This window comes from Stegodyphus dumicola, chromosome 1 (assembly GCF_044657685.1).
Source record: "Stegodyphus dumicola isolate Sdum_Otavi_A_Nest chromosome 1, ASM4465768v1".
Classification (NCBI taxonomy): domain Eukaryota; kingdom Metazoa; phylum Arthropoda; class Arachnida; order Araneae; family Eresidae; genus Stegodyphus; species Stegodyphus dumicola.
Genome location: NC_140768.1, coordinates 19,953,928 through 19,977,922, shown reverse-complemented (window position 1 = coordinate 19,977,922; position 23,995 = coordinate 19,953,928). Strand labels below are relative to the sequence as shown.

The following is a 23,995-nucleotide window of genomic DNA, read 5'->3' as shown; positions in this document are numbered from 1 at the left end:
ATTCATTTTATTATTATTTAACTAAATAAAAAATTATTCATCCCTTCTGTCGGAATGATTGGCTCAAGTTTGGCAATATCTCCACAAACTTTCCTATTTGACAGGATTTTGTAATCGGATAAGTTTTTTTTAATTTCATGCTTTGCATTATGCAATGTCGACTTTTAAGTTTAAAATGCATTTTTGTTTTTGAAATTTTATATAATTTTAAGTGTAAGCTTTTTTATATTCAAGTTAGTAACAAATAAGATAACTGTTTTATGATTTTAGACTAGAAATTTCTTCCATTCACATGGTTTTTTTAACATGAATTACATTTTTTATACACCCAACTATCCAGATTTTCACATATCCAGCACTCAGCATTTCCCAAGCTTTCTGGATAATCGAAATTTTATTGTACTTATTAAAGTTAATGTAATTTAAATTAAAATCAAGTGTTTTATCCATTTTATATCTGATACAATTTTATTAATCCATAGCTCTAGTGTTCATTTGTTAGAGAGCTATTATTCACCTTTCTTTCTTGAAATACAATTATTCTACCAATTCTCTCTTTGGAAGTGTAATAACCATTCAAAAATAAATTATGTGATTTGACAGTAGGAATTTGTAACATACACTCATGTCCATAAATTAAGGATAATGCAAAATCAGGCAAAGGAAGAGTTCGAAGCAAAACAAATTTGACTTATTTGTAAAGCTTATTTATTAAAAAAAAGGTAAAGAGCAAAAAAAGATGCTATTTGTTTGATATTATTAAAAAAATTAGCAATTTTTTCTCCCTGGAGCAAATTACAAAAATAAACCTATTTACCAAAAACCAATATTACATGGTTGGTATGATTGTTAATACATTGTATGTCTCCCTGATGATGCAATACAGTCCGTACAACGCCTAGGCATACTGAGTATCAAATTATCGATCTGATCTTGGGGGATATTACACCACTCAAAAGACAATGCTCTCCGAAGTTCCGGTAGACATGTAGGAGGAGGTTGACGGGCTGCAACTCATCGGCCAAGCATGTCTCACACGTGCTCTACTGGATTCAAGTCCAGTGAGAATGCTGGCCAGTCCATACAGGTGATATCCTCCGATTGAAGGCATTCGTTTACGATGTTTGCACGGTGAAGACGGGCATCATAATGCATAAACACAAATTGTACGCCCATGGCACACCCGAAACAAACGTACATGTTGTTCCAGAATGACGTCCCGATAGATTTGGCTTGTCATGGTTCCAATTTGAACATGCAGGTCAGTTCTGAAACCCAGAATAAATCCACTCCAAACGAGCACTCCTGCACCACCGTAACGGTGTCGTTCACTGATGTTTTCTTGGTGGTAACGGGTACCTGGAGCTCTCCATGTGAAAGTCCGGCGAGAATCAGACTGCAAGCTAAACCTGGACTCGTCGGAAAACACCACACAAGCCCACTGTTGCGGTGTCTACAATGCATGCTCTCTACTTCAGGCTACCCGCAGGCGACAGTGAGTTGCAGTAAGTGGAACGCATCTGACACGAAGCAGGTCGTTTCAACGCATGGGCAGTTCAATGCCATATTTTTTTCATATTTTTATTTATTATTAGAATAAATATGAAGTAAAATAAATAAGTAATATGACTGATTTTTATTTATTAAAATAGCGATTGTTTGCATGCATATTTGAAATAAATATATGTGTGTTTATGTGTGAAAATGTTCTAGATTTTTGTTTGTGTCCCAGATTAGTGAGAAGCCCCCTCGCCAACATCAAGGCCCCAGGACATGAGGGAGGGTTTTTTTAAATTTATTTATTTCACAAAACAGCATCAAAAAGGCAAAATACACAAATGGTAAATAAACATGTGGTTACAAAGTAGTTGTATTATATTGCAGACAAATATAATTACAGATAAATAAAATTACATATAAATAAGATTAGAGATAAATAAGATTACATCACAGAACTGTTATTATACTAATCCATTGCAAAATTATGCGTGGAGATGGGTTCATCTCCACGTACAAATTGTTTATAACGTTGATCAATTGATTTTTGAACACGCCTGAGACCATCTATGAATTCTCATAATTTTGGGGTGTGAAATACCAAATGATGATGACACCAATTTTATTTGAATGATGATGCAAACTTATTCTAAAAATAAATAAAAATACGAAAAGTATGACGTCAAGCAAAAGCAAAAAAGTATGGCGTCGAACCGTTGCCATCGAACTGACCTGTACCGCATCTGACAGGTCTACGAGCATATAGACCAATCTACCCTAAGCATCTGTACACGGTCTGCCTTGAAATTGTCGTACCAGTGGATGAAGAGAGCTGACGAGACAGGTCTGAGGCTGTGCTCTGCCTGTTTCTTTTGGCAGTAACTGCCAAATACCGGTTCTCATTCGGAGTTGTAACTCTGGGGCGACCTGTGCTATAACGTCTACTCACATTACCATCATCTTGGAATCGTTGCCAAAGCCTGGAGATGACACTCTGGGCAATTCCAAGTTCGTCTGATACTTCCAGTTGGGTACGCCCACATTCCAGAAGGCCGATAATACTACCACATAAAAAATCATCCAAATGCGTCCTTTGTGTACTGAAATGCTTATAAAGCACCTGCGAACAATTTTACTTCTTTGCCTGTATTCCTCATATATCACTCTCTTACGCTCTCGTCATTGTGACGTACCATTGGTGTCATCTGGTTACTTCCTGAAATTTGCATATGATTCTTGAAGATGTGTGTAGTGATTTTACAAGTGATATATTTATTTTAGTGTTCGATTTCCACGTGACTTCGAATTATTCTTAATTTATGGACATGAGCATATTTTAAATTGCCACCCTGTGAACAATTTTATTACCTTTACTTTTATTCAAATAAAAATAGAATATCATAGATCCTTCTTTATTAACAAAATTTGGCAATTTTAAGAAAGCTGAATCTAATTTGAAAATAATTTAGTATCCAGTTTCAAAAGGTACTGATAATGCACTGATTGAGCTGCAACTTAAGATTTTAGGTCTGCAGTGTGATACAAGTTTAACAAAATTCCACAGTCATGAAGAAATCTGCAAATTAAACTTGGATATTGATTATGTTTGGTTAGAGATTTAAATATATAGATATAAATTATACTTCTATCAAACCACATATTTAAATAAACATTTCTTTTCATGAATCTCGATTAAAATGTTGTGTGATTGAGCTTTGCTAATGATTATTAGTTTGCAGTTTTAAGAATCTCCATTACAAAGTTCATGAAAAAAAAAAAAAAGAAAATATCTGTGGGCATTCAGCCAAAAAATTTGCTTAGGTCCAATTTAGATTCATATTTTCTAGATATACTTTCTTTTTCTTTATTTAAATGTATGTAATGTATTATGCTAATGTTCTTCATGTATGCATGTGTAAGATGAGTTAGATTTTTATGTTTTTTTGTTTATTCATTATATTTTATTATAATGTTACGTATTTCATTATATTTTGCAGTAAATCATAAAATTATTCAGTTACTCATACTTACTGTATTTCCCTTCCCTTTTTTTATATATTAATTTTATCTTCTAAAAACTGTGCGGGGGGGGGGGGGGGTGGAATCGTGCAAATAATTTAATTTTCAAAGGATGCATTTACAGTAAGAACTTAAAAAATGAAAAGTAGTTATAGGTAAACTACATGTAACTATCACAATATTATGTCTTTAAAAGAAACCTTCAATTCCTATAAGATTACACAGTAATAATAAGATATTTTCATTTATTATCTAATAAGATATCTAGTAAGATTAATAAGAATATCTAATAAGATATTTTTATTTTTACTTCCCTATAACTTTTGTCATGCCTGTTCTTATTGTTGTCTCTCAACAAAAATGGCCTTCTATAAGAATTCTGTAATCCTTAAATCATCTGTAAATAATTAAAAAAAGTGAATGTGTGACCAACTGGCTTGATGAAATCATATGCTAGATGTTAGTTCACGTTTGCTTCGCTGTGATTGTTGATTCTTGTATTAGGCTGGCATATATTTCAACTCTTAGAAGAGTATGATTTGGTGTGAACTTTGCAGGAAATCTGTGGGGTTTTTATCCTAATTAGTAAGGCAAAAACGATCGCTACGTTGAGGAATCTATTTTAAAATTTAGGGGAACTTACACTCACAATAATGGTTCTGTTTTAGTTCGTGATCAATTTTTTTTTAAAATAAATTGTATTTTAGAATAGTTTAAAGTTTGTATGTTACAAACTGGGTGATGGCTTCCAAAACTAAAGAAATTGCAGCTGACGAGGGAAGAATTATCCTGAAATGTAAAAGAAGGCAAAAAAATACCATAAAATTAGCCAGTTCTTTGGAAGGACTTGTTCTTCTGTCCACTGGTTCACCACAATCATTCAATTCCACTGGTTCTATTTTATCAAAACCATGCTGTGGGTGCCCTAGTAAATTGACCATATGTGAAAAATGAACTATTTAGGAATCTGTGAAAAAGAACTGTAGAGAAAAGGTTTCCGAAATAAGTGAAGATATCAAAAACTCGTTTGGCAAGCATGTCCATGAAGGTACTACAGTCAAATACCAAAAATCCGCCGACCTGAAATCCACGTTGCCTCTCAGAATATAAACATTCAGTTTATAGGTTCCAGAAACCGCAACATTGAGTACGAAATATCGAAGAAAAAAAAACGTGCCGAATAAATCGCGTCATAATTACCGAATAATAATGAGTCAAAACAGAAATACCAAAATTATTAACATAAAAAAGTTTAAAAAAATAAGATAAAATAATTAAGATAAGTTTTTTTCTTTCTAATCTGCATCGAGGTGTAAAAGCAGATGATTCACTCGACTCTTTGTTCAAGTTCATGATTCACGTTGTTGTATTTTCTGAGCTTTGTTATTTCATTTCACGAGATTTTTTAGTGCTGCCTTTTTTTTATCCAGATATTTTGTGGATAAATTAAGAATATTTTAAATGTTACTCTTTTTTAATGTAATGACAGATAAGAAACGCACTCGTGATTTTACTGCTTGCAACGTTGAAAAACGTAAACACGTTGCATTGACGGTAACACAAAAAGTGCAAATTCTGCAAGAAATGAAAGCAAGTGCTGCTCCTCAATTTATAGCAGAATGGTATGGAATTGCGACACAATTGTGTATGATATACGGAAAAATAAAGAAAGATGTTGAAATTTTACAGCAACATTCTAACACCGGAATCTGTAACCGGAAATCTTTGCATGAGGTGAAATCGGGAAACCTCGATGCTGTGTACATATAATAATACAATGAATAATATAATCAATTTATATATGTAATAATAATTTAATGCATATAATAAATTATGGCAATAATGTATATACGTAGGTAAGTTGAAAAATAAGTTGCCCCTGTCGACTGTGGTCAGAGTTGTGTATGAAAGTCAAAAAATAGAATGAGACATTAAAGATATGACATACCTTTATTTTTCCACATAGGTACCAAGTACATTGAGACATTTGTCATATCGCTTGATAAGCTTCAAAAAGCCCTCCAGGAAAAAATCAGGGCTTTGCATATGGAAGAAGCGTTGGCTTGTTTCACTTCAGTATTGCTTCCTAAGTGCCTTTCCCCAAGATTTTTCTTCAAAGCCGGAAACAGATGGAAGTCGCTCGGTGCGAGATCAGGACTGTATGGCGGATGGTGTAGGCGCTCCCAACCAAGAGTTGCAATATGGTTTTGCATTGCCGTCACCGAATGTGGCCTGGCATTGTCATCCAACAGCAGAACGCCAGATGTGAGAAGGCCAGGCCGCTTTTTCCAAATTGCCTCTTTCAATTTCGACAGGGTGTCACAGTAGCGCGTAGCATTGATGGTTCCAACCTCCAAAAAGTCCAGCAACAAAACTCCTTGGGCGTCCCAGAAAACTGTGAGGAGCACTTTACCTGCAGAGGGAGTTGTCTTGAACTTCTTTCGGACAGGTGATGACGGATGGGGGTCAGCCTGGAACATCTCGTGCGTTACCATGAAGATGGCAATGACTTTCTGTTTCGGATTGTGACGGGGGATGAAACGTGGCATCTGTTTCCGGCTTTGAAGAAAAATCTCTGGGGAAGGCGCTTTGGAAACAATACTGAAGTGAAACAAGCCGTTCAACGCTTCTTCCATATGCAAAGCCCTGATTTTTTCCTGGAGGGCTTTTTGAAGCTTATCAAGCGATATGACAAATGTCTCAATGTACTTGGTACCTATGTGGAAAAATAAAGGTATGTCATATCTTTAATGTTTCATTCTATTTTTTGACTTTCATACACAACTCTGACCACAGTCGACAGGGGAAACTTATTTTTCAACTTACTCTCGTAATAATTTAATTAAATGTATCTAATACGCCTTATTCATTTTGCACTTTTAGTCCGAATGTTATGCTTTATCTTTTCTGTCCTGAAATCCGCAAAATCCTAAAATCCACACAACCTCTGGTCCCAAGCTTTGTGAATTTCTGGAATTCTACTGTATTCACAAAATTGTAAAGAAAAAGGGGTATGGTGCCTATGTCGCGTGTAAAAAGCCATATATTATATGTATATTGGATGTCAACAGGAAGAAACGAATGGATTTCGCTAATGAATATATACAATAAAGATCAGGTATTTTAACAAAGTGTCCTATTCTCAGACGAAAGCAAATTCTGCATATTTTTCAATCAAGGGAAAGAAGCTAGTAATGGATAAGAGTGATGCTACATTTAATAAAGAAAATCTTGTACCAAATACGGCAGAGATGGTATCATGGTCTGTGGATGTACTGCAGTAAACAGAGTTGGCAAACTCATTTTTATAAAGTCCATGATGGTTATTTAAACATTTTTAAAAGCAATATGAAGCAAAGTGGTTAGCGATTGGAACTTGGTGAGGATTTCTGGTTTCAGAAATATAACGATCCAAAGCATGTGGCACAAAATGTGAAGCTGTGGTTGTTTTAGAATACGAAACACCAATTGCGTACATTGCCTCAAATTGCAGACCTAAATCCCATTGAGCATTTGTAGGATTTACTCAAGTATAGGTTCCGTCAGTTTTAAATAAAGATTATCTGTGAAATCTGTGAGTAACCCCTAAAGAAATACTCAGAAAACATTGTCATGAATTAGTGGAACAAAATAGCAAGTAGGATACAATGAAGGTGGTTCAATCTATTCCAAATTGACTTACAGAGGTTCTCAAGCGGCAAAGTTTACCCTACAAGTCAGTGAAACCACCTATATTTTAAACTAATATTGTAATGTACGGATACTTTTTCTGTTTCGTTTCGGAGATTTTTTTTCCCTGAAAAAACATTTTGTAAACTTACATGTAAAAAAAAAAAAAAAAAAATGTTTTCAAAAGTTAGTAAAATGACTAATAAATAATTGATAAAAAAAAAAATTTGAAGGTCACAGCTTAAGTATTGAGTTTCTCAAAATTTTAAAGTTTTGCACCTTGTGTATGGATATTTTTTCTGTATATGTAAAGGAGTTTAAGAAAGAATTTCCTTTAATTTTCAAAATGATTTTTGCTATTCTAAATCAAATTTTATACCATCCCTAAATGAGTCACTAAGGAGCCTTCCTGTTGTGGGTTGAAATTATGAAAATATCCCACAAGTCTTCGTTAGCAATTTCTCGGGTGGGGAAAATTTTGAACAACCGTGTTCTTTAAAGGAGAAGGCTGAATAGTTCCAATTTTTATGCTGTATCCTAAAAATTCAATTTGCTTCATCAGGGTTTGTGTGGTTCTTAAAAGTCTTTAATTTCTACCAAAATCAGTAAAAGGTTTTTAATTTTACTCAACTGCCACTTCTGTTTGTTTTTACAATTACCACATTGAGTAAGAATTAACAATTCAGAGGAATATTTGTAGGTGATTCATTTGCAAATAAGCATTTAATGGGTTATCTTTTGAATTTTTTTCCTCTTTCTGTTATAAAAGATGTGATACTTGAATTTCTGGGCAGGAGGTGCTACCTCGATCAAAGCATTATTTCTTTTTTGGAAATGAAGAGTTCATTAAATAGTGCATCGAAAACAACTTAAGACCACAGTGCTTAATTCACTCGCTGATAAAAACTTTGTGAATTTACAAACTTAGCTTTGACCTCTTGACTTTACCAAAATAGCAGCGTTTCCTGCGGGTGTAGTGTGTGATTGCACCATAATTAAAAAAAAAAAAAAAAAAATGTCGAATAGCCTTACTGCAGTAAACTAAATTGACTAGTAAAAACTCACAGTAGTTGAAGCTAGTAGCAAAGTGATGATCCACAGCAGGTTCAATGTTGCCACTCCCACATTTAATCATCAAGCCAGGGAAATTATTTAGCTTGTTTCATGCAAATCAAAGAGATGGAAAGTTGAAATTCAGTAGGAACCGTGCTATATGTATAGATTTTAAAATTTTGTTTAATGAAGGATTTGTTTTAATTTGTTATTATATTAAAATGATTCATTTGAATATTTTATCCATTTCCAGGAACTTGCCGTACAAATGATTTGTAAAGTTGTTATTGGTAGTAAAATTAAACCACCTCAATATGTTATGGTAAGTTGCTTTAAAATTAATAATTTTAATTTGCTGTGATAACATTTCAAAATTCCAAAAAGTAATACTATAACTTTTAATACTAATTAATTACTATAGAATGCTGTTTTATTTAAATAGTTAAATTTAAGTTGCACCTTTTTTTTAGGAAGCTTGCAATAGCATTTTAAGACAGATTACCCATGATGAATTTAAAACTGCTGTTTTGCCATCTATTCAGAAAGCATTATTACGGAACCCAGAAATCATATTTGAAAGTAATTCTTCCCTTTAATTTTTATATCAAAATGTCAGAGTCTTTAAAATGTTATATTCTAATTGGGTATTTCTTTATTTTAGCTGTGTCAACTATCATATCAAGTATTTCCCTAGATCTGAGTCAGTATGCACTAGATTTGGGCAAAAGTATAGGAGGTAAGTGACTACAGCTATTTTATTTAAAAAATTTTGTACATATAGATTTGAATTAGATTGTATTCCGATTGTATTGTTGTTACTTATATTATTATTATTATATTGATAGCTCATCTGCATTCAAAAGAAGACCAGTGCAGAGATGATGCTGTTGTAGCCTCAAAATGTCTTGCTCAGCAGTGTAGTAGTTCACAAGCTGTTAAAGACCTTCTTGAACACTTTTTTGGCATATTGAATGGTATAATTATTTTATAATTAATGTAGGATTCTGTCTCATAAAAAGATTCCCCCCCCCATTTTACTGTTTTCTTTATCATTACCCATAAACAATATTACAAGCTGTTTTTTGTAGAAAAGCATCAGTGTAATTTTTTTTAAATTTAAATTTAGTATTTCATATGAACACTCAATTATGTTCACTAAGCATCTTTCTAAGTTTTAGACTAGGACTGTGAGCAGTTTTATCATTGTTTAGCCTTCTGTTTGCTTTTGTCAATTGTTAAAATATTCTATGTCATTTCTCCCTTTTCTGGGGGGGGGGAGATTTTTTTTCCTTAGGAATCTTGGATTATGTTCAGATTTTTAGCCTTATCAGCTTTTACCTGCGATTAGTGAAATAAATATCTTTGCAGATAGTGGTAGTTTAAGTAAAATAATATGCGATGCCGAAATCAGCAAAAATTTTAATCGAAATCAGCAAGAAGTATATGTTTTTGAGGCAAAAAATGTTGAAAATGCTGTTTAAGTGATGGGTGCAAAAATGCATGAATAAAATACTGGACATGGGTTAATTTTCATGCATTAAAAATATCTGTTATATTTTTAGTAAATATAATGCTGTAGATTGGGAGGCAAATAACTGATATATTTTGGATTTAAAATTATATACTATGTAATATTTGTCTTTTCGGTCTCTTTGAAATCTTTCTGATAAATGCAATTATTCCTATATATATTTTAAAATTTACAGTTTTCCCCCTAACGAATACATTCTTCTGCCATTTATGAAACCATCCTTTAAGTATTTTGAAAAGCACGTGTATTTCCATCTATAGGAATTTTTTTCAAAATGGGACTTGTTTAATTCTTTAAAGAGGTTACCCCCTTATTTAAAGGGTATTGTTCCTCTTTTTTAAATAATGCAATGCATCTCCTTTGTAGTTTTACAACATTAATAAAATGTTTAAAATAATTATGCTTAAAATGCTTACTAATGCATTAGTTCAGATTTCTTTGATATGTAGTCAGAAATGTACTTATGCATATATTAGATATAAATTAAGCATTTAAAATTTTGAAAATAATCATGTTTTAGAATAATTTTTTGCCTTTTGGGGGGATACAAATTTTTTTAAGAACCATTAGAAAGAGTTTTTGCACTTTTTAAGGAATAAAACAAAAGGTTCCATATGATGGTCAGGATGACCACTGCTGCCATTCTACGTAAAAAAGGCTTTTTATGTGCCTGGTATTAGAAGTAATTGTTTTTCAGAAATTTAAGTATTCTCTTGAATTTAATGTTCTAGCTTTTTATGTTGTAAAGATTACCAAGTTTTAATCCTAATCGCTTTAAAAATTAAAATTATCTGTGACTTTTATCTTTGTAAATAAAATTGCTGTATATCCTGATTATATTATCTGTTACACTGCCAGGAATTCGTATCATGCCTCATATAAGCATGGCTGAGAACTTGATTATGGGAGAATCATAGCTGACTGAAACTGAAGGTTTTATACTAACTAATTGCTGCTGGCTTGGATTGAGATTCAATCCCTGTTGTGAGAATTTGCAGTCGGTGGGTCCAGGAGGACCATATAAAATGACATGCTAGATCTCAGTACCCATCCATTTACCAATATTTGATCATAGACATCTCGTCCACATGGCTGTTAAAGATTAGACATGCATGCAGTTATAGATTAGACATGCATACAGTTAAAGATTAGACATGCATACAGCTAAAGATTAGACATGCTATGTCAGGAAATTGTTTATGTTGCAACATTGGGTATGTTGTTAAAGATTAGACAAAATATATACAGAAAACTGGGTATGTTGCATAGTGCCAAGTATCTCCATGTTTGGTGTGACAATATGTACAACGCCACAGATTTTTAGCAAAGCTACTATGCTTTGGTTTCTGTTGATATTACAGCATAGAAATTGGTGCTTATTGTGTTGGAAATTGTCTTTTCTGATGATTTCAGTTTTTGCTTCCAGTATCATGATGGCCTTATCCTTGTATGAAGGCAGCTAGTATAAATATAATATAAAATTGGAAGACTGCATTCTTCATTGTTATATTGATCCAGCACATACATTGATGGTATGGCTGTAATTTAGGTTCACATCCTTTTTACCTCTAGTACAGATATCCTGAACTGCTTTTATTACCTACTCTGATCTTTCAGCATGTCAGAGCATATGGCATCCGCAATATCGTAAATTTCATCAGTTTGAAGGGTGGTCAACTCCTGCATTGATCAACACATTCTCCAACTTTTCAGCAATTAGAAGTTGCTAACTGCAGAGAGACTGGCATGATAACATTTGCCAACCAGTGTGACAGATAAACTCTGGTGCATGATGTAGAAATTTTAATGGCCAGAGTGTAAAAGGTTGTAACAAATTTTAAATTATATATGTATCCTAAAAATGGTTTTAAAAACAGTTATTTTATTCGTGATACATATGTTTATAGATATATCTGATTCTGCTAGAACAAGTATTATTTGAACTGCTTATTTTGAAAACTGAAGCAAGAGAGAGGGGCATTTACATATTTCTTTCATTTAACAAGGCTAATTAAATGTCTGTAATATAATGCACTAAATGAGATAGTGTTAATCAAATATAAAATATAGTAAGTCATCCAATTATTTGTCAAATCAAACAATGAACTTGACGAATATTTAACCCCTTAACTGCCGTGGGCATATATATACGCCTTGCTCAGCCGATGCATTAACTGCCCCGGGCGTGCACATTTTTTTTCTTTTACTGTTTATTTTGTGAAAGTAAACAATTTTTAGAAAGTAAAACTTGCTCTTACTTTCCCCCTAATAAATCGCATAACTACGTGCGTATATGTGAAAAACCGTGGCACTGGGGAATGAATCTTGTACGTTTTCTGCGGCAGTTAAGGGGTTAAATAAAATAATTTTAAATCTGTAATCAGTTACTAATAAGAATATTTTGTAATACATGAAAATGTGCTAAAATATTCTGAAGTACTCACATCAACATGACATGCATAAAAAATATATATCCTTGCAATAGAAAATAATCTCCATTTCCATTTATTGGAATTCTTTTAAATGTGTGTCTGTTTTATTAGGTTCTGAAGGAAAATTAACTGTAATCACGCAACGACTTGGTGTTTTAAGTGGCATTGGAAACCTGAGTTATAATATTGTCACAGGCTCTTCATCAGTACAGTCTTTATGTGAATGTGCCTGTGATAATTTTATTGCAGTTTTGAAACATGAAGGTAATTTAAATTTGAACTTATGTATTTAATAAAGATATTTTTATTCGTACATGCTTTTATATTGAAATGATATTTATTTTTGCATAAAGTGTTTCTTGTATGTAGCTCAAATGAAATGCTCTAGTTAACTTTTATTTTGGCTTTTAAATTCTGCAATGAAACCTCTTGCAGAAATCAAATGTGAAAATGTCCAATGTTTTTGAGAACACAGTTAATGGTATGACATCAACAACATTCATGTTTCATGTATGACACATAAAACCAAAATAATTCGGAATCAAATAGTTTAATGAGGTTTCACTATATTTATTGAGAAATCTAACAAGCTGTTCCTGAATTCATATTTTTTAGTTTAATTGTATTATTATGGTAAATTTTTTTGTTTATTTTATAAGATTATAGGAGCTATTTATACATATCTTAAAAAAAAAAAAAAAAAAAAAATTGTTCCGTAGTTAATAGAAATGAAATGAATCTTAAATTTTTCCATATCTTTTTTCAAAATTAAGGCAAAATTTCTAGTCTACATATAATAAATAAATAAATAAATAAAAGTGCAATTTAAGGAAGATACAAATGAAATTTAATAAATGAAGAACATAATTAAAATTCTTGAATCTGCAACATTTGTTGAGTTAGACTCTTACAAATTTTAATATATGTTAATGCAAGTAGAAAACTGAGTCGGGTTTGGTGACCTTCTATTCAATACATGTTTTCTCGCTTTAATTCGGTATTTAATTTTAAAAAAAAAATTTCTAAGTTATTTTTGTGTAATTTTTAATATATTAAATTTTTTATAATTATGATAGCTCTGTGAGTTTAGATAATAGAGATTCTCATTGCAGCATAAATGGTCAGTAGGATTGTAATGCAACATGGTTATACATTTGTAAGCCAGTATGAGCACTGTGTAATATTAGTGAACTTCCTTTTTCTAATCTAATCTGTGTAAAATATATATATATATATGTATTTTTTAGTTCATGAAGGAATCATAGCACACACCTTGTCTATGATGTCATTATGGTGTTCTAAATTTACATTGAGTGTTCCAGTAAGCCTGATGGAGCTGTTTAAAGTAAGTCATGTACTATGTTTGCTTATTGTAAATTGATTAAAATATTTTATAATTTATTTGTGGAAATTTTATTGTCTCTAAAAATTATTTATATACTTTTTAGAATGGACTAACACAAAAAAATTCCACTTTTGTAATTCGAAATAGCTACATATCATGTATGAATGCCGCATTCCATGGTAAGGAACGGTTTATGTAATTTATGTAGTTAATTTCTTATATAATCAATTTTTATTAAATAGAAATATATTTCCTTATACAGTCAAAAGTCTTTAATCCTAACTCGTCGGGACTTTGGCAATTCCAGATTATCGGTTTTTCCGGATTGTAGATCATCATTTTAAATCTGGTAAGGTGGCATGCAGAAATTATAAAATTAAAAATATGAAACCGTAATTTATGAAATAAAGAGCAATTGTGATCTAAAGCGTATCAAAATTTACCAAAAAAAAAAAGGCTTAATATTTATTTGTTTACTTTATTAAACATTTCTTTTAATGGGCGCATGCGTAAGGCATACATTACACATAGTCGAAATTGGAAAATTGCAACCAGAAAACTATTTGATGTGTGTTCATTATATTTATAATGATGAGGAAATTGATTTAAATCATGTCAAAGATGGAGTACATCAAGATGAAATACTACATTTTGTAAGGAATTATAAGCCGAATAAAATAAAAACATCTGCCCTGAAGATAAGGATAGTGCTGACAGATCAACTTCCAGTTCATTGCATGCAGCGACATCCACCCTTCGCAGAGCAAACTGAAATTCATAAACAGATTTTGGAATGGTTAGAGAAACAAAGGATATGCCTTTATCCATTTTTTGCAGCAATTCCACTTTTTGTTTGATGGACATCAAAACGTGCTTTCGCTTTCTAGATCCTTCTGCAGCTCCAGAATAGGAAATTCTTTTTGACAAAATCAAAAATTCAATCTTACTTTTACAAAATTGCTCTAACAGTCTGCAAAAAATAATACACCGGATCCAATTAGAAGATAAAGGAACAACGCAATCTGCAACATTAACTGAAATAGATAATTTTAGCATAGCTTATACTGTCCGTTATACATTAAATGTGCATGCGTAAACGTATTATGCACATGCGTAAACGCATATGCGCATGCTTAAAGGTATTAAGTGCATGCGTAGACGCATTATGTGTTTATGCATGCGCAGAAAGTTTAAAGCTTTGAGGTCCGGATTAAAGACTTTTGGCTGTATTCTGTTTGTTATATAATTTCATACACACATGTGCACACACACACACGCATTGTATTCTGAAAGCATTCTAAAGTTATTCAATTTGTAGCACAAGTTTTATTTAAACATAACATAAATCTAGTTAGCATGGATTTTTGCAATCAACGATAGGAAACATTTTTGCTGTATTTCAAATTACCTTTGAAAAGAAATAAAATCAACTAGTATCAACTAGTTTGATTTTGCAGCATAAAATCTTCAGAAATGGAAAAGTGAAGAAAAAAATGTAATGATTCGGTAACTCAAACAAAATCTGCTGTATTGTTGTCAGCTTCTGCTTAACCACTAATATGATTTTATTTTTGCCAGTGTTTTCAAGCCCATAATGAAATATTTTAAATGATTTCAGCTGTTTTTGTTTTACAGAAGAAAATTTATAAGTAATTTTTAATGTGCTTTTAAATTGTGAATGAATTTTCAGAGATTTTGTATGAAATATTTACAGATTTGCATAATTCATTACTTGCATAATTTACAATGTTCTTATAAGAGTGTTCATTTTTAATTTTATGTTTTTGTGTAATTACATGTGAATTCAGTGTATAGAATTTTGCATTCCAGGAAATGTAGTGAAAAGGTAAAAACTTTAAAAGTAATCTTTAAAAATTATAGTAATATTTAATTCTTTTAGGCAATACTTTACCTCAAGCTTTGGAGATGATACCTTTATTAGAAAAAACATACAATAAAGCAATATCTCAACCATCTCAAACATCTGCAGTGGTTGAAGGTCTTTCTGCTTTCTGCTTGTTTTTGAAGCTATATACATTTGACCCTGAAGCTGGTAATTTTATATATATATATACATAAGTATTATTATTTTTAAGTATTAATTTAATATTTTAAGTATTATATTTAAGCATTTTTTATTAAGTATCTGAATCTTGGGCCTGTATAAGGCTGTTGCCTAGCAATTGTAAAAGGTTCTTATCTCTTTAATCTAGGCTGTAATACAAGAAAAGTGATGACAGTGTCATAACTTTCATTACTCATACAAATTCATTAAGAATAAAATCCTAATAAAATGAACTGCTATCTCAAATAAGCAGAAGGAAAATTCAAATGAAGAACTGTGACTGTATTAAATCAGTCACAGTTCTTCATTTTAATTTTCCTTTTCCTTCATTTGAAAATTGTTTGTGTAATATTGTATGGGCAATTTAAGAACTTTTTCTCATATCTTACTGGATTTATTGTTACATGGGAAAACAAAGAAAAATGTGCAATCCCACCTTTTAATATTTATTTATTTATTTTACTTATTCTACGGCTGATATATTTATTTTAGAATAAAAATATTTTCTTTTCATTTTGATGTGAATTAGTTTCATATTTAAAATAAAGTAATAAAACAAATCACTTTGCACTGCATATTATTATTTTGAAATTTCTTAGGATATCCTCAAAAGTTTTTGTTGTGTAATTGTGTATTATTTCTCCTGCAATGTTTCATATTCACTTTGGATTAAAAAAATATTGGCTGTATATCTCAAAACATTTGCTGTATGCAAACATTTCCATCAACATAAACTATATTTAACTTTAAAAAGTACAGTTATACAAATTATATAGCTGTATGCATATCCTCTACTACTTTGTATGTAAGAGTGCTGTCCAATATTTGGCTTTCTGTATGAGAAGTGCAATAGGCACCAATATGATTGCTTTTAATTTTATCAAATCATTGAATCAAATCATTGAATAATGAAAGGACATTATCACTTTGAAATCAGTGTCCTTTTATAACACAGATGCAAATGAAGTAGCTTTTTGATGTGCTGCATTTGCTGAACTTGAACCAAAAATCACATTTAAGAAAAGGCAATAAAAATCTGTTTTTAGCATGCTAGTCTTCCATTTGTATACGAAAATATGGCAAATGCATTGCATACTGTGATCAACAAGTTGGTTAATGTTATCAAAATATTACGGAAGGGACTTTTTTTAAAACTGAAGTAAAGACGCCAAATAAAAATCATCATATATGGTCCAAATAGAGTATAGAAATTGCCAAATGACAGAGACATGTCTCTAAATAAGGGATTAAGTTGCCAAGTGGCTTGATTTTGATTTAAGGCAATTGTGTGCAAAGGAGCTTGTTCTTTGGGAGAGAATAACTGGACTAACCAATTTAACAGAACATCTTTGTAGATGACTTTGTTTCTTCTCACCAAAATATCATTTCACTTGTTTTTTAGCTTTGCACTTTTATGAGTATTCTTTCTAGGAAATGCTCGTTTCTTATTCTGTTTTTATCATGGAGTCTAGCAATGACTTGTTAAACCACTATTACCCATTTCCAAAACCAAGCAAGTAAAATGCCGTTATTAAGTTAAATATCTTTCAACTGTTTTGCAAGATTTCAAAGAGCCATAAAAGTATTTGCAAATCAAAACAAAATTGACGTGAAAACATGAAATGGATGAATGGTGGGAAAGATTACAGTATTTAGAAAATATCAAAGATTTGGTTTACATATGTTCGTGAGAAAGATATGGTAGTGAACAGTCGATTGATGAAGCAGAAAGGGGAAGAATTATCAATAAAAATGGAAAAAAGATTGGTTTTGTAGCAAGAGATGGCTGGTTTAGCTGATGGAAGAAAAGAGAATTGTTTACGGACACCATCATGGTGGAAAAAAGATGCTGATTTACATGCAGTAGGAACATGATTGTCAAATGAATGGACTAAACTGTGTGCATCGCATTAACAAACATGGAAGTAAAATTGCTTGAAATTGTGTAAATATTTTATTCTGTGCCAGTATATGTAGTAGAAAAAGGAAGCTATTACACTGTGAGTAATTTTTAAGAAATAGCTTTTGAACAGTGCTATCCTTCACAGAAAAAGGAAGCTATTATAATATGGATAATTTTTAAGGAATATCTTTTGTATTGAACAACTCTATCCTTCATCTTATTGAATTTGCACAACACATATTGAAAATGTCATTCTTAAACACATTGAAGTTACATAGTTGCTGGCAAGTACCACAGACATTTTTTATTGGTGTGATCAATGGATTATTAGAAGAATAAAAGGACATTATCACTTTGAAATCAGTGTCCTTTTATAACACAGATGCTAATGAAGTAGCTTTTCGATGTGCTGCATTTGCTGAACATGAACCAAAAACCACATTTAAGAAAAGGCAATAAAAATCTGTTTTCAGCATGCTAGTCTTTTAATAAATGATAAATAAAGGAAGTTGAAGAATTAAAAACAATATCCCCATCTAACATTGGTGAGGGATCAATGCTTGGATGGATATTGATGGAAAAACTCTTGCAGCATCAATGACAGAATATATTGACCAGTTGTTTTCTAAAACAAATTCGAACACATCATGTGATAAAGTAAAAAATGATGAAATTGATGAATTTCCTATATATGCTGAAATAAGGGATGTTTTAATAGTATTAAAATTATCAATATAATGTTAGCCCAATAATTTCCAGATGAATATGAGCAGTTCATAAATGATTTTTTGGCAACAATTGTAGACAATAAATTATGAATGACTTTTCCTAATTAAATTGCTGTGGATGTAAGTATTTATATTTTTTAATTATGTTTGTATTAAAACATTAAACTACATTGATATTTTGAAGGATATTTTTCTCCATACTATTTAATTGTTAATGGAGTGTTCATGTAAAAGAGTAATGTATTTCATTAGCAAGTGTGACTTTCACCTGGCATTAGGTTTAGGTTTTGTACCACTGTCTCCCAAATCGCTCCACATATTTTAAGCTAAATAACTAAGAAAGGGTCTTGGTGTTTCTTTTTGTTTTCTTTATAAATATTTTACTTGCATGTGGAATATGTCTCATATATTATTTTATTTAAAAACATATTTGATCATTCATATGTTGAGCTCACCCAAAGTGACATAATCTAATTTTTGGAACTTGAAGTTTATCATTAAATAGCAGTATTTGAAGGATGTATAAATACTTCTTCTTTCCTTAATATGTTGGTGTGGTGTATTTTAATTATGGCAAAGCACACTAGGGCTATCTGCCTAAAGGGAGGGATGCCTTTCGTGGAGGACTTTCTAAGGGAAACTGGCTCGTATACACGTTACACATGGGGAAAACCACGAAAACACCCATGCAGCCAGCCCGTTCGCGGGATTCGAACCTCGGACCGAACTACCAGTGTTCAGCGACTTTACCGCTCGGCCGCTGGTGGGCCCCTTAATATGTTGGTGCAGCAAATTGTAAATTTAGCATGCATAAGTTATAGCTACCAATCTCAGTTACATCAATTTTTCTCCCTTAAAATATAATTTATTACATAAACTTTCTTAGTTGTAATAGTTGAAGGAGGGAATAATTTAGGTTTTTGATGTTGAAGATATGAAACTAAAAAAAAAGTATTTTAGACCTGAATATATCCTATTTCTACTTGTGATAAAATGACTATGATATTCTCATTCAACATTATCATCTGAAAAAGTGAAAATTGTTCCTAATATGTTGTATATTATGCCTTTTATTTGTTTTATTTTTTAATAATTTACCCAGTTTGAACTGGTATATAGTGTATATATATATATGCTATTTGTAAAATGAGATAGTGCTTTATATATATATATATATATATATATATATAAAGTGAAAAAGTGAAAATTGTTCCTAATATGTTGTATATTATGCCTTTTATTTGTTTTATTTTTTAATAATTTACCCAGTTTGAACTGGTATATAGTATATATATATATATATATATATGCTATTTGTAAAATGAGACTCATTTTACAAATAGCATAGATGTGTTGATGAAAGATTATGTTATTTGAAAGGTTCCAAAACCATTTAATCTGATTTTCTTCTTCTGTTTCAGAATCCAAGTTAAAAAATGTGTTGAATATTGATTATAGCAAACTTCCATTTCTGTCTGAAAAATTCCTTTATTGTTGCTCTAATGAAGGTAATTTATAAAATATTTGCTCATTAATGATCTTGTAAATTTCCTTAAATACCTGTCCTCAGACTTTATGTATTAATATTTATGCTAAATTAAAGATTAAATAAACTTGTTCTAATTACAGCATTATTTTCTGTGATGTATATGATTGAGAAGTTAGTGTTAGAACATGGACATAACAATGATTTAAGGTATTATCCTCTATGTGAATTTATTTTTCTTTTGGTAACTGTATGTACATAACTCAATTTTGTTTGAAAAACAAAAATTTGGCTAAAGATATTTATAGTTGTTCCTAATTTTGCTGCTTTGTATCAGATTTGGTGTTGCTTGCTTTGGTTGTCAATAAACTTGCTTGCTTTTTGGTTTTTATTATATTGGTCAGTTTTGAAATAAAGTAAATTTGCAGCAATTTCTTTTAACAAATTATATGACTTATTAAATATTTATTTAGACATCCTTCTTTTTATGGTTAAAATCCATGACAACTAAAGCATTCAAGGCACTTTCCAACATCTGAGTGAGCAAAGTTGCTGAATGAGTAGTTCTTCATGGGTTTTTTTCTTAATGAATGAGCTGACTACATGTTGTTTTTATGGTTTCTTATATGTGTAACACTTGCCCCATCATAAAGAGTTCTGTACAAAGACATAACTGTATTGTAAGATTGGTCTTCTTTGTTTTGTTTTCATTAAAATCAGCCAACCACCCTAGAAAGTTCAAGGAATAAAAAATCATACAAAATTTATCAAAATCAGTGAAATTAAAATAGCATTTTTCTGGTGATGAATTATATGACAAATGAAATGAAGAAATGTACAAAAATGAAGATCATCAACTCAAAAAGTACATAGAATTGTAGTGTTTTAGAAAATCTGTTCATTTGAGAGGGGGATGGGAAATCTGGAAAGGTCTTCCTTTTTTTAAGTGAGCTTTACCCCTTTACCAAAACTGCTTTATTATCAGTTGGTGATAGTTGCAATTTGTGTCAGATGTGTTAGTTGTGATATGCTCATATCTAATTAATTATATGAAAGGGTGAATTTTGCTCAATTTTAAAACATTTTTCAATCTTTCTGATCTGAAAATAATTTTGAAATTTTTTCAAGCATGAAAATTGTTCACTAGTTAATTGGTTGATGTTGGAAAAGTCATTTATATTATAAAAAAATGGAATCTTTATTTCATAATTAGATTACTTCTTAAGTATATAACTTAAGTATGCTAATTAGTTAAAATAACAAAAGCTGTATGTATTTTTTAATCTTTCAGTTATTATCATGTAATTTAAAGTAGGATCAAACTGATTATTTAAGAAATTTAAATCCTCTTATCCACTTTCCTATAAAAAAAGTGGAATGTGATTTCAAAAATTAAACAAAATTGTATTATTAAGGTGATTTAATTTATCTTTCAAAGTTTACAGTTAATATTAAAATAAATATTTTTATCTGTATGTCAAGCCTTTCCTTTTCTTTTTACATACTTGAAATAAAGACATTTTGTCTTTCAGATGATATAAAAATGAAACTAAAAGATTGTAAAGAAATTGATTGACAAATTACATCTAATGTTTAGGGGTGTTTGACACTAAGTAAAATTTTTTCAGCTAGAAGAGAACTCTGTTTGTAATAGAATTTTGCATTTTCAGGGAGAAATTGCTCAGCTTCTTATTGGTAAGGTTAAATTGTAGTAGAAAGCCTACGGCAAATTTTGGCTACAACATGGTTTTAATCATGTGTCCCAAAAAGGCTGAAAGAAAGTTGAACATAGCTTCATGAAATTAATAGAAATATTTCTTTATTTAAAAATTATTTATTAAAGATTTAAATTTTATTAGAAATTATTTATTAAATATTTTTATAAAAATATATATTAAATATTTCTTTATTATTCCTTCACAAGAATATAGTAAAATTAAATTTAAGTACTTCTCTTGTGCTATTGCTGCAAGGAAGGAAATTTGAATTTAACAAATATTCTCTATTCGTATAAAGCTAATCTAAATTAAAAATTTAATTAAGAAACTTTAATTGCAAAAATAAAAAGTAAATTATTGCTGCAAAATAATTTACAATATATTTAAATTACAAGAGCATGTGTAAATAAAGTGCGCGTATCTTTGTTAAATAAAGTGCGCATATCATGAAAAAATAATCCAAAAAATTTTCAAGGAATTTTTAAGACCAATTTAATTTGCATAAGTGAATAATTGTTGAGCAGGCAGGAGACGTACTTATCAAGGGGAAGTTGCCTCCAAACCTAACTCCTCAATTACTCAATTCGTGTTTCGTCATCCATAGAGGCAAGTATATAGTAAAATTCAAAACCAAAAGTAAAATCAAATGTTGTGAATTAATAAAAAAGAAATTTAAACTAAGAGGAATTTTTAGAAATTTAGCAAATAAAATGTCTAGGAATTAAAATAGCATTATGTTATTTTCTTACTTCACGCTCGTACAGTGTTCGTGTGGATTTGGAGTGAATAACGACGAAACTTGATGAAGTTTCAAGACACTTTATTTACCAATATTAATCAGGACAGCACTTTTACAGTCATCGAAGATCTACTATAAACATGCTGGAACAATCAGCAACACAGTCTTCACACTATCAGGCAATAATGGTGGAGATAGCTTCACTGCAAAGCGCCAAAGTACGGCTCCTGACTCTGCTCAGTCGTTCTCGGAACTCCACGTACTCTCGAGACTCGCAATGCAGTCGACGACACACAGAGCACAGCTTCCAACTCTTCTGTTCAGTCGTTATCAGAGCTTAACACACTCTTTCGACGATGCACTAACCGCGATGCACTAAGAGACTCACTCGACTAAGAGACTGCGCTCGACGACCATTCAGCACTCGCTGCCCGGCTGTCAACTCCATCGACTCCTCACAGACTGACTAACTCGAGACTGCCTTGCACTCTTTGGACGAGGCACTCACTGACTGCGGATCAGCAGAGTTTATATAGCTTTCTTATCTTGTGTTCGAGAACATTATGGGCTAAACCAGTAAGAATTCATTCCAGAAGGTTTTCCATCCGTCCATGGAATATCGCCAATTTTGTCGCCAAATGGGCAATTTCTTGCTGAATATGGTAATCCTGCCTTCTTTTTGCCATTTTATGGCAACCCTAAACCTGCTTTGCAGGGAAAGCTATCTTACCACACCTGTACATTTCATAACACTGCCTCCTTCCAAGGACTGCACGTCCCAGGCAGTACAAGCATTGGTCAGAAGCCAAATTCAATGCAAACAAAACATAATAAAGCAAACAAATAACATAACTAAAGAAACAATAATTTACACTATGTACAAGTTATATATACAAATTAAACACATAACAATTTTAAATTATACAAATTAAAGTTCTGAATGAATTTCAGTCTCAGTCCTTTCATTAAGTTATACCCGGGTCAAATACTCTTCCACTGCAGTTCTCAGATATATTTATGTTTTGCATATCACAGTCTGAAGATTCAGTCCTTTCAGACTTCATCCACGGGAAGATCTGAAACGGTTTGTTCGCATCATGTGTACGGTTCTCCTTGGTATTTTCAGCAGCTGGTACATGTTCATTTTCCTCCGTTTCCTGGGAACCAGCTCCAAATTGTGCATCAGAATCATGAATGGAGTCCGATACTTTACAAACGGAAGTATCCTGGTTTAGAATCAAGTTCATGTCTGCATAACCTGCACTATGAGGCTCACACCCAGTTTGTGAAGTGGATGAATTTTCCTGCAATACTGGAGTGTACTACTTAAGCTGCACATCAGCTTCTCCCATCACGTGCACTTTCAAATGGTTCAACACTTACTGCCTGCGACTTTGTAACTTCACTATCAGTTTTGACGAACTTAACAGTCTCATTTTCATTTTCTTCCACTTCAGGCACTTGAGAATCAAAAGTTTCTTTCCTATCTTTTATTTCTTCATGTTTTCTTTCTTTTCCTTTAATCCTGTTAGATGTTTCATCCATCATTTCTTTATCTTTCTCAGGCAGTTCATTAGCTACTTCTTTCATTTCTTCATCCTTTGTTTCTTCAGACGCCACTCCTTTCATTTCCACATGATCTTTTATGGTTCCAGTTTCTTCTGTAAGCTCCACTTTCATCTGTTGGAGTTGCTCTCGCACCTTTTCTTGGCCAACATTTATTTCTTCTCATCAGGCTTTCTTCTCTTCCAGTCTGGCTTTGATCTCAGCTGTCATCTCTTTATATCCAGCTATTATCTCATCATATCCG

The 23,995-nt window shown here is 31.6% G+C and overlaps 1 protein-coding gene across 1 annotated transcript in view; it reads left to right on the top strand.

Moving 5' to 3' along the window:
- The window catches only part of l(3)80Fj (lethal (3) 80Fj), a 160,260-nt gene that overhangs the window by 16,080 nt on the left and 120,185 nt on the right, over positions 1–23,995 (top strand). The window contains exons 7-16 of the mRNA XM_085813394.1: positions 8,492–8,560; positions 8,709–8,817; positions 8,900–8,974; positions 9,084–9,212; positions 12,313–12,465; positions 13,449–13,546; positions 13,650–13,725; positions 15,447–15,599; positions 19,664–19,750; positions 19,872–19,938. Coding sequence (XP_085669520.1) covers positions 8,492–8,560; positions 8,709–8,817; positions 8,900–8,974; positions 9,084–9,212; positions 12,313–12,465; positions 13,449–13,546; positions 13,650–13,725; positions 15,447–15,599; positions 19,664–19,750; positions 19,872–19,938 — 1,016 coding nt within the window. The remainder of the gene's footprint in view (positions 1–8,491; positions 8,561–8,708; positions 8,818–8,899; positions 8,975–9,083; positions 9,213–12,312; positions 12,466–13,448; positions 13,547–13,649; positions 13,726–15,446; positions 15,600–19,663; positions 19,751–19,871; positions 19,939–23,995) is intronic.